This window comes from Pygoscelis adeliae, unplaced genomic scaffold (assembly GCF_000699105.1).
Source record: "Pygoscelis adeliae isolate BGI_AS28 unplaced genomic scaffold, ASM69910v1 Scaffold88, whole genome shotgun sequence".
Taxonomy (NCBI): Eukaryota; Metazoa; Chordata; class Aves; order Sphenisciformes; family Spheniscidae; genus Pygoscelis; species Pygoscelis adeliae.
Window position 1 is genome coordinate 1,925,916 of NW_008825616.1, and position 12,128 is coordinate 1,938,043.

General features: G+C 39.4%; 1 protein-coding gene across 1 annotated transcript in view; it reads left to right on the forward strand.

The window, feature by feature from the left end:
* LOC103924713 (uncharacterized protein C17orf104 homolog) overlaps positions 1-10,838 on the forward strand; it is a 29,262-nt gene extending 18,424 nt beyond the window's left edge. Inside the window, exons 5-9 of the mRNA XM_009333284.1 lie at positions 2,612-2,713; positions 3,314-5,117; positions 8,383-8,517; positions 8,644-8,824; positions 10,582-10,838. Coding sequence (XP_009331559.1) covers positions 2,612-2,713; positions 3,314-5,117; positions 8,383-8,517; positions 8,644-8,824; positions 10,582-10,838 — 2,479 coding nt within the window. The remainder of the gene's footprint in view (positions 1-2,611; positions 2,714-3,313; positions 5,118-8,382; positions 8,518-8,643; positions 8,825-10,581) is intronic.
* The last annotated feature ends 1,290 nt before the right edge of the window (positions 10,839-12,128 follow it).

Here is a 12,128-nt window from a genome sequence, read left to right on the forward strand (position 1 = left end):
ATCCGCTCAGTCTTCCGGGCAAGGGGCCCGGAACAAAACCCCACCGTAATGTCACCTGTCCCTGCCTTCCCTTTAATCCTGACCCACAAGCTCTCGGTTGGCTCCTCACCCATCCCCAGGCAGAGCTCCGTGCACTCCAGCTGGTCATTGACATAGATGATGGATGAAAATCCATCCTTGTTCAGCACTGGGTTGGATGAAGTTATTGGCACCTTTAAAGAATTCAGCCATATTCTCAGATGCAGTCTCTCTCCGATGGACGGCAATAGTTCCGTTTAATTTCTGTCTGCAAAGGCCATGGACGTGTCCCCAGCTTCAGGTCTAGAGTTAATCACAACAGCCGGAACAGCACACGGATGTGGCAAAGGTACCATTTCCATTTGCCTGTTCCTCTTTCATCTTCTGCAGCCCTCCTCCCACCAGTACCTTGGAAATTTTGCCGAGAAGCTGTAGGTCTTGGTTCTTTTGTCCTATTTCTTGTTCTTTCTCTGTCTGCAGGGGCAGGCTTGCTCACTGCCACAAACTTGGTGTTGGGCTGGATGTTCCTCTTCTATTTGGTGTGGTTACTAGCAATTTGGTATGGTTTTGCTTTTCCTGTGTGCTGGTTATTTTCATGGATTCTTTTTATGTTGCTCTGCCTTGGTAGGCAGTAGGTTGTCTTATGGTACTAGGAGCTAAAAATTTGATTCCTGGATGCTGCAGAATCAAAGGATTTTACAGCAAGCGTTTTCTGGTACCAAATCAGAAAGGATAATAGCTGCCTACCTTGGGCTTGAGAAAACTGAATGCCTGTTACACTGGGATTTTTGTTTTTAACTCCGGTTGTCCTGTTTTTGATGGAGGATTCTTTATTTGGAGACCAGAAAACAAGAACGTGGTTGACTTCTTTTCCATGTGCGTTGGTGTGTTTCATGGGAAGTATCTTCCTTTCAGGGTGGATCAGGATTTTACGATACAAGATGCTTCCTGACATGATACGTTACCAAGAATTTTCAGATTGCTGGTAGAGAACAGTACTGGCTTGAGACACACGTCGGGAGGTGTTTCTAGTCCCTCGTTTGAACAAGTGACTGCATGAAGAAATAGAATTTGTCAAGGGTTCAGGTTCTCCTGCCTCAAATTGCATTGTAGTGCTTCTGGTGTACGTACCAGAAGGAACAGCTGAACATTTCACCTCACTTCCGTCTAGTCTGTAAAACTTGTTTCGGCAATTTTAGACTCGCTGCTGTCCTGTGCTTGTCCTTTCCTAGGACTTCTTTTTTTCTTTTCTTTTGTAGTCCACCCAGCTTCCTGCTGCCCTGTCCACAGTTCTAAAGTGGCCAGTAATTTTACTTTTAATTTCCATGCCACGTTGTAAATTGATCTCTCCCTAGCTGAAAATCATCGTCTAGACGTAAGCTTTCATCTGTGATCTCCAGTTGGTCGCAGAAATTGGAAGTAAATAGGCCTCCTTAAAAAAGAAAAAAAAAAAAAAAAAAGAAAAAAGTTTGCCATCTGACAAAGACACAGAAGAGATCCGGTTATCAAATATCAGTTACAGTTCTACATTCATAAAACATTTTCAAGAATCTTTGCACTTACATCGTAAAAAAAAATAATAAATCACATAGACCAGATTCCTTACAGAGGAAACTGAATGGTCATGAAATAAATAATAGAGGTAGTCAGAAGTCAAAATGTGGTGAGGTCTTAAAAGCTAGTAAGTCGTAAGTGGCTAATTTTCACTGTGGCAAGAGATTAATAAGGTGATAGTCTCAATAGTCTATCCCAGGTTTTATAGTCTGTGTTAATCAGCAAAATCAGCATGAGTAATTATGTGGTAGCATTAGCAGACGATGTAGTTGTTTGGATAAGCTGACACCAGGGAAGACTGAGAGATCTTCAGGGACGTTGAAACAAATCAGCTGAATGAGAACAGGATGATGAGTGAAATTTATTGAAGCAAAACAACGCATGTTAGAGAGAAGGAGGTCTTAACAGTGTTATGTTTTAATTAACTTCTGAGTTAGTTAGGTGTCATTACAGACAGCTCTGTAAAGATCTCATTTTGCACCTGAAGTAAAAGATAAGTCGGGCTTGTGTAAGAGTAGAGATGGTTGAACACCTTTGGTTTTTATCAGGAATATTTCATAAAGTTTTGACGAACTTCTTTCTAAAAGGGGATTAAAAAGTGGTTCGACTTAAGTATAACTTAATTTTTTTTTGAGATTAAAATAATAGTTCTTGAATTATGGAAGTAGATAAATTAGAATCCTCAAGATTTTGAGAAGATTGATCATATTTACCCTCTAAAGGAGACAGTCAAGATTTGAAGAAATGTCGATAAAATAGTTATGCTGATTGAAAAAAGAGGAAAATCTTTTGCTGCTCCTGTCTTTTCACATAAGTCTGTGGAGAAGCAAGAGGTTAGGAAAATTGTTCTACTTCATTTAGGCTATAGAATTCACGAATGCAGGAAGAGATTTCTATATATGGGTGCTGAGGACACATTAAATTCAGAACACTTAGCAGATGCTGCTAAAATAAATTAAAGGTTTAACGCTTTACTTTTCCTTTTGCCTGTTTTGTTTAGGAGAAAAAGACTTTTATGTAGGCTTTTTTTTTTTCCCAGGGCACCAATAAATCTTTCTTATTCTGGCAATGGCCCTGATATGTTTGGGCTAGTGTCAAGCATTTTAGAGGAGCCAAGCAAGCCAGAACCAGTTACGGATTGGTAAGTTTGTTCTGAAAGCTCTTATATGTTGCATATTGGTTTTTTACATCCTTCTGTCACACAGATATGATACACATTTTGAATTATTTCACAGAGTTGAGTAACAAAGGTCTTATAAATTCCCTTGAAATGTAGAAGTGTTTTTCTTTACTTCAATTGCTAGTAAAAAAAGGCAACAAACTGTTAGAAATGCAAATTTTCTAAAGTCTTCCATCAGCCTACAGCATTTGGGGGGGGGGGGGGGGGGGATCTCAGCGGGGGAGGGACGGGGGGGGGGGGGGGGGGGGGAGGGAATCTCATCTCTCTGAATACAGTCGAATCTAAAATATTTAATGAATCAAAATAAACTCTGCAGTTCTGACTATACATATTAAAAAACATTAGAGATCAGCATTGGTAGTCAGATTTCACATAGCATTTACTCAGTTGCAGCGGGAATATTTTTCCCCTCCCCTTATATTTTGGAGGAGGGCTGTGTGTGTTTAGCCACGGATGTAATGGGGGAAATGTGTATGTGGGGGTATAATCGTGAGATGTGAACTGTTTTAATGCAAGAAATGTTTTAAATCATTACAGGAGGTTTGTTTAACTTTGTTACAGGAATTCTCTTTCAAGACTGTTTCCACCTATGTGGGCACCTGATCTTGGAAGCAATGGTGAATTCTCAGGGCTCTCATCTAAGCACTCTGAAAGTAAGGATTTTTCAAACCTGATGGGCACACAGAACTACTATCAGGAACACTTGCAAAAGTCTCAGGATGTGGAGATGTTACACAGAGGTTTGGAAGATCTTCATTTCATAGAGTCTTGGCTTTCTCCATCTAGCCCTTGCACTCAGCCTGATAATATTCTGAAGAACAGTTACCCTGAAAATTCCTCTTTGCAAAATAATAATACAATTCACCAAGAAGGGTTGTCATTTCAAAATGTAGACTATAGTCAGCATTTGTGCAGTTATGACCACATGAGGTTAAACGGAGACTATGAAAAAATCAGTTCCAATTTTAGCACTTTTTCTTCTCAGAACAGAATGAAAGAAGGCACTAGCATTCAGAAAGAGTATTGGAAAACTGAAAGGGCAAGAGGCAAAAATATGAAAAATGATGCTCAAGAACAAACTAAGTATTCCCCTGATCTTTCCAATCAGCCTGTTGATGACTCTTGGGATAAAGTGTCCCAGAACAACCACTTGTTTTCTAAGAGATATGAAAACGTCACAGCTGCTCATAAATTGCAGTCATCTGTTCACCCATCACTGTATTTTTTCAGTCAACCCCCTAAAGAAAATAATTTTTCTGGAGGGACAAACAGAAAACCACAGGAACCCCATGTGCAAAATGGTCATCGTAGCTTTACTTTGGGGGATGCTTTTAATAATAATGAAACTAAGATCCATATTAGTCCTAAAGAATGCTCTCATAAAGCTTCTGAATATGATTTATCTGTCAAAAATTTTATGCAAAATGGAAGTTATTCATCGTACCATGGACGTACGTGGCTGGATGGGAAAATTGCAAGTCCGACAGCTGCGTCGGATATCACGTATGGCAAGCAAGTGGTAACAAGTCCGCAGTCGTCTTCAGGGGTTTCAACCATGTCCGGTGGTTCTCCCACCCATCAGTCTATAACACAGTCCTCTTACTACTCACAGATGTCACCTGTCCTCCCTTCAAGGAAAGATGGAAGGTTACAAATATCAAACGGTGTTTCTAATAATTTGGGAGTTTCTAATTTCATCTCAGAAAATCAGAAGCAAATGAAACCCATTGGACGATCACAGCATGATTCATTGACTAATAAGGAGGGGCAATACCGTAAATTCCCCATTAATTTTTCATCTGACTGGTTAACGCAGCAGAATGCTGCAAGTGAAGATCCTGAAAAATACCACAGATTTCCAAAAAAGCAGACCCAAGAAAATAGTAACAAAGACGATAGAAGGGGCAGAAGGAATTGGATTCCTCATTTTGGGTATACAACCTCAAACCGTCAGCAGTTCAATACGTTCCGAAAAAAGCACGAACAGAACGGTGGTAGCATGTCAGATTTCATTAATCCTTCTTTTCTTCCTTCTTTCCCATTAATGTCTGATTTCAAGCAAAATCCCAGCTTTCCTCCATTTAATCACCATCTGTTTTCATCAGCAAATAATTTCGGTTTTCCTCCGTCACCATTTCCATTCTCGGAACTTGTCGATCTTTTTCATTATGATGACTTTAACCACTTGAATCCCTTCATCAACGATCTGTTTTGTGGGGAAATAGCTGCACCGTATTTTGCCTTTCCAACACCATTTAACAAGTACAGACCTCCAAGAAATCGCAGTGGACCTGCTAATGAGCTTCATATCCGACTGGAGGAGTGTTATGAGCAGTGGAGAGCTCTGGAGAAAGAGAGGAAGAAGGTAAAACACAACTACCAGTAACTTCCTATCAAAGCTGGCGATCGCAGGAAACGGTCTGTAGAGAGTAGATACTCTGGGCTGTCGCTCCTTTTGAGGAGGCAAGAATTCTGTTGTCACGTTGTTAATGTTCAATACCTAGAACACCACCTACAACATCTGCTTTGAATATAATGCTTGCATTGTTTGGCATGACTGGTTTTAAATGGTGTGTGGCTTTGAGCTTGAGTTTCTAAGGCTCTTTCCTCTTAGGCAGGGCTGCTCACACAACATTTCTCTCTATGAACCTACAATATTTGCTACAACAAATGTGATAACAGTGTCACTGGCCAAAGCACTGAATTATCATTAGCGTGGATGTTTTTTATTTATATGGTCAATAAAAGATGATTAGCTAGTTGTTCAGTAGGCCTTTGTTACGATTCGAGAACCACCAGCCATACATGATGACATAGCAGGGCCCTCACTACCACAGGTGGTTTTTAAAGTACTGGTGTTTTATGTGCCTTGATGCTCTAGATGTTCATATTGCACAGTTTGGTTAGATGGATCTCTTTTCTTGTCCCATACTCCTTGTCTCCAACTAAATATTTAACTCAAGTGTTATAAACCCAGGCTCACCTTTTCCCTGCACAGTCATTTAAGGAGGGAAACTTTTGTGTTGTTTTTTGGTTTTGTTGTGGGTTTTTTTTTTTTACTGTCACTGATACAGTGGTGTCTTTCCCTTATTATTCTTGTTTCTTGTTTTGCTAAATCTTTGGTTTAGTAAAAAGAAAAGCAAGAGAAGAATCCTGGGCACCCTGTACACGGCTGTAGAGAAAACATACAGTGTTTTGAGTAGATGTGACTTCTCGCAAAGGAAGGTTCAATTTATACTCTCCTTGTTACAGTCACTGTCCTGCCTCAGGCTCTCGTGCTAAGAATTATTGTCCGGGAGGGGCTCACACTACTGATAAATGTATTACACTTGGGAATGAAGGCTCTGCGCTCAAAAGGAGCAGGAGATGCTTCCCCAGGAGGAGTCAAATCTCTGAACTCCATGTCAGGTCTTGGAAACTAGGTTGTCGATAATCCATGATGCTAATTATACACTGTCAGAGTGCCTGTCTACTTCTTCCATGTTGGAGAAGACTCCTGCTCGTTGGAGAAAGAGACAGGTATCTGACCAAACTGGATCTCTGGAGAGCACCTTCTTCTTTCCAGCATGAACTGTGAGACCTTGCTAATAGACTTTTGGAGGTGTAAATAGAACTGCCTATATTGTTTGCTCACTGACACCTTTAATCAAGACTCCTTTCTGCCCGTCCAGCCTTCTAGGAATTCTCTACAAGTGAGAAAGACACACTCTTGCTGCAGTGTGTCTGTGACAACAATGTTTTCAGAAACCCTTCTGCTTTCTGTTGTGGCAAAGGCGGCTGTTCCAAACCTGCTCATGCAGGATTTGGGTCAGTTAAGTCATTTGGGAAGACTGAATCATAGTTTTTATCTCGTAATACATGTTTTTGTGTTTTTATCATTAAAGAAGAATCGTTTATTGTCATTTCATGATGTTGTTAATAATCAAAGGGATTTAATCATTGAACTTGTTCTGGTCCAGTCTAAGTGATCCAATTTTATCCTAGTGATCTACTCAGGCTTTCTCAGTCCTTGATTTTTGTAGTTACAGACTACACCTGCAGATAGCTTGCTTTATGAGTATAAACTGTTCTCAGTCCCACAGGCCAGTTGCCACAGCGTGGCTCACATTCCTACACCCAAACTACTTATTCCTCAAAAGAGGATGGCTGCGTCCCGACTGCCTGATGAGAATGTGCCTGGACTCTGTTAATCCCTGTTTGTAGGATTTGGGAGAATGCTAGTTGGCAGGGGTTAAAACTCTCAGAAGCTGTTTTGGCAGTCCTAACAGCCTGAACTGTCCCAGGACAGTGCCAAGGCCTCTGCTTTAGTGTTGTTTAGCTTACCAGTGTATGTATAGCTCACCTGTGCGTATGTACGTGGGAAGGGACTTTCTTTTGACATTCTCACTTTTTTGATATTCTCACCCTACGTGAATTCCTTAAGAGTGTAGGCAGAAACTCCCCCCAGCGGGACTTGCATTTAATTCTACCTTGTCTAATCAGTCAGCCCTTTCAGCTCTCGGAAACCTGTTCATTGCAGCTGCTTTGGAGTTCGCGGTGACAGTGAGCTTACCCGTTTCCTTTTAAAAAAAAAAAAAAAAAAAAATCTCACTTTTCCAGAGATCTCTCATTTAAAAAAGTTCTACAAATTGTCTCTTTGGAATTGCCTGCAATATTAAATGTACATATAGGTTAGTGCTGCGAATTGCTTATTAGTTGTGATTCTTAAATACCTGGTGTCGTTACATGAATTCGTGACCCTTTCTCCATCCATTTTTTTTCTGAATGTCTTTCAGGCTTCTGAGATGAATGCAAGTGGAGTCAGTCAGCTCTTGTAATTCGTGTTAGGTGAGGGCAGAGACTAAATAATATGGATGCATCAGTAAAGCAAAAAGAAAAGGACTTTGTCACGTATTTTCAGTACGAATGTGCATAGTATGAATGTGGACTTAACCTTGCCTTGAACTGCAGTGCGGTACCTAATCTTTCTCTAAGTCCACTGTACACTGAAGAAGGAGCAAGACAGAGAATCAGCCGCTAGTTGTGTCTTTTTTACTCCAAGTGTAAGAAGTTCCTGTCCAAAAATAGGTTTGGTGATGTTTAGTCACTGCCTGCATTGTGCAGTGGTTTGGCCGGTTCTTTTCTTGAGGGGGAGTTTGGCAGCTGTGTTGATGAGTTTTTCAGAGCCGATACCAGTTTATGTTAAACCTGGCTTAATCCTGATGTGCTTCGGATACGACTTATACTGGTGTGATCACCTGTTTCTTTTGTTAATAATCATAAAATGTGACATTTGAGAGATGCAGTGAGAGGCGTACAGTTTAAATTCCTGGGGTACTGTACAAGAATTTCTTGGCCTAGGTCTGTGTCCAAGATTGGTTAAAATAAAGTTGTACAGCTTTGCTCCTAAATGTTGCCACTGAGCATTTTACGCTGAGGTTGAGCTGAATTAGAGAAGTATTCTTATTTTTACAGCATCTGGTTGTACATCTAGACAGATATTTGGGAACGTTTTTCTGTAAATGCAGTCAGAAGTAAAGATAGGAAGCGCACTTCTAATGTATTTGAAAATTCTAAACCACCCCAAAAATACGGTTTGTAATATTGTACTAATTTCAAACACTTACAATGGCTATTTATTTCCCCTGCAGACTGAGGCTGACCTTGCAAGAAACTTTCCAGGAAAGCGTATATCTAGCTCAAACAACACTCCTGTGTCCCGACTTCCTGCTAACCCATCACGAGTTGATCGTTTGATTGTTGACCAGTTACGAGAACAAGCCAGGGTAAGCTTTCTTGAAATACTGTCTAGTGAGCTGTAATTCCTGCGTTTCTTTTTGGCTTTATGTTTGTTTGTTTAATGAAGGCTTACAAATACTTTGCGCTTTTGGTGTTTGCAATGTATCTGGCAGGTGCTCACATTAATAGGAAAAATGGAAAGGCTTCGTGGTACCCCTGTACATGGTAACATATCCACTACATTGGAACACCATATGGAAGCCATTCACGTAACACAGGCGAGGCGTAAGGATGAGATTATTAACGCTGCTAATCCACAGAGACAAGGAGCACCACGTTATAATAATGAGAAAGGTAACTGCTTTCCCCTTCTGGAGTTTTAAAAGCTTTTTCAAAGATTTAATTGTAGAAAATATGACGTTTGAAAGATGCAAATTTGAAATATGCAGCAATTATTGTAACTTCAACAAAAAAGTTTGTAAATCTAAACCTGTCACTTTTTAAAAGACTTCAAATTATTTTAAGAGACCTTTTTTCTTTTCTGTTTTTCTGTTACTAGTTTAAACACTTTCAAATAGTCTCCTCTTGGCTAAAAGAGAACTGTAAAAACTGTTCAGTGATCTTATATGACCATAAGGAGTTGTCCTAAAAGTAAAAATGTACTTGTTTTTAAACAAGTTGAATTTCTTTTTTTTAGTGGTATTGCTATTCTTTTCTCTTCAGCTTATAAAGTAAAAAAAAAAAAGTGTTGGTGCCGTGTTAATCGATTGTGCCTACCTTACCTAAATCACAAAAACACCAGAAACTACATTTTATGATTCCCAACTTCTGTTGAAGTAAAGCCAGAATAATTTGTAGCAGTAGTATGTACTTCTGTAGAAGTAATGCAAAACTAGGACAAATTGCATTCCCTTCTAATAGCATAGTGTAAGCGGTAACTTGCTATTCAGTATAAAGACCGTACAGCTGATACATACAGGAATTTGGGGTTTGGGGGTAAAGATCATATTATTTTGCTTCAGAAATACCTGTGTCTCAGAAAACGATTTCCAAAGAGGAATGTGCTTCCCCTGCCTCACCCCCATCCTCCTTCTGATCCTTACTCGGCACTGTCCTACATCGTCTTGCTTCCTGCAGTGAAGCTGACAGTGTGTGGTTTCTTTGCCTTCCAGCAATGTGTATGGGATGGTTCTTCCTTGTAAGAAGGGAAAGATAAACTGTAAAGAGAGTCAAAACGCTTTGCTTTCACAGGTTAGGTGTCGAGCACCTTCTTAATGATGTCATATCCTTAAAAGTTACAGTCCTATATGCAAACCAACTTCTAAAATTACTCCTAAAACTGTGTAATGTGACATTAGCTCCAAGTATAAGCCAGGAAGCAGGTAGTCATCGTCTTACCCAAAAAAAAAAAATAAATTTTCATAGTAAAAGTATATGGAAGCATTATTTAAACCATCCTGTATCGTACTTGTAGTTAGAAAAATTGCAGTTAGTCTTTTATGGTTAATGGTAACATCTGCAGTGTAGTTAAGTTTCTGATGAAGAGCTATGCTAAGCACAATCTGAATCACATACGGAACAGCCTTTAGTCTGTTTCCCGCTGTGAAATACGTGTTTCTTTGAGTTCTGCTGTTGGTGATCGTATGCCCAAAGGTCGGCAGTGAGCCTTTTCTCACTGTGAGGCTGGGTGGGTATCGGTGCCACTGCAAGGTCGACAAAGGAGGGCAAAAGGATTGCATCACGCTCATCTGGCTGGAATTGAGTAGGTAGTTTTACTCATCGTACTTGTTGAGTATCACTGCGGATAGTCCCCTCTGATAACGTTAATTAAATGGGCTTCACTGTTGCATTGCAGGCCTGATGGTTATGCCACTGAATTTGGACACGATTATGGTTGCTATTAGTGTGAGATGTTATAGCTTTCACTTGCAAGAGAAGAATGCTAGCTGGTGGAATTCAACCGCTGCAGTACCAGGGTACAGCGTCAGCTGTTTCTCGAGCACACTTTGTGTACCGGTGATAGGTTGAACAAATTTACAGAATTTTTTAATGTATTTAATATTACCAGGCTTGCCTACTAGTTTAACCTGTAACGTGTTTTTCTGTTGTAGATGTTCTGGCTCTGGCAGCTGCCATTAGAGAGTTGGCTGCTTCCACACGCAAGGCTCGTACCGCTTTATGGTGCGCATTACAGATGACTTTGCCAAAAAGCCCTTCAAGCGGTCCAGTAAAACAAGAAGTTGTTGAAAGGGCATTGCAAGAGCTTTGTCCTCCAGACACAAGCACACAAGAAAAAAGCAGCATGGAGCATGAAAACAAAGGAAGCAAAAAAGAAAAACCCGAGGAACCCGTGAGGATTCTGGAATAATAGCAAATAATAATAGTAATAATAACAACAAGGAAAGGGAGGCAGAAGGCTGAGGACTGGGAGGGAAGGGTGAAGTGTCCTGCATAGTACCATGGAAGGTGTTTTTGGTAGGTTATCAAAAAGCAAAAGGGTTAATGTAACTGATCAGTGCTGCAATTCTATTACTGTGATTCTGGTGTTGAGAGACACATCTTGTAATAGTGTTAATGCAATTTTAATATTGCTGGTATTGCAATGTCTGCTACGTAAGAATTTTATTATTAAGAGGAACTAAACAATAGCTGAGCATTTCCTTGTGTGCTTATCCAAAGCTGTGTATCAGCTGTGAGTCAAGCCATGACCTGAGAAACCAGATGTGGTAGAACTTAATTCTCCTTCTTTTTTGTTAATGATATAATTTAGCATACTTAAAAAAAAATCCATTTGAAAGACGTTTCATAATTGTTCAGGGTTTTTTTTTGCACCATTATGTACTTCTTTTAAGTGCCAAAGTGCTCACTAAGTAGTTTGCATCCCATCGCTCTGTACAGAGGAATCCACACTCCTGTATCATTTTTGTGGCAGGGAGTCAGGTCATTCAGGTTATCACTAACAGTTTGACAAGAATAATCAGTGTTTAATGTTGGTTGTGTGAGATGCTTCAGCAGTTGTGCTGCCAATTCAGTTTCTAGCTAAACCAATGTAAACTGAGCTTTTCTATAGCATAGTCCATTTAAAATTTTCCATTAAAAAAAAAAAAAGGATTTTGTAGATTTGCAGTAAGTACTGCACTGAAGTACACATTAGCAGGTGATATAAAATTGTCACTCAGGATTAGAAATTAGATTTATTGATTCCTCAGCGGGTTAAAAAGCAGTAACTATATGACATAGTATGCACTTAATTAAAAAAATTATTGTTTGTTATTAACGTAAGTTCATGGTACTATAATTTTCAGAAACATTCCATATTTATTTTAATGTGTTTATTGAATGTTTATTTAAAATTCTATTTTAGTAATATAAAGTGGGATATTTTGCCAAATCTTCCGAATAATCAGATTTAACGATTTACTCAGGAAATATGTATATTATTATATAAATATACACATGGTATATAGGGATTTTTTTGGGGGAAGGGATGTTTGCGAAATATTTACACGAAGCTAACTATATACTAGGTTACCAAAGCTGTTTAACTGATTAATTTTTCGCATGGAAGATTTAATATATTTAATTGCTGTTAACTAGTCTCCATTCTGTGGCTTAGACAATCACAAGTGTTATGTATCGGTGTGAATGTTCAGGGTGA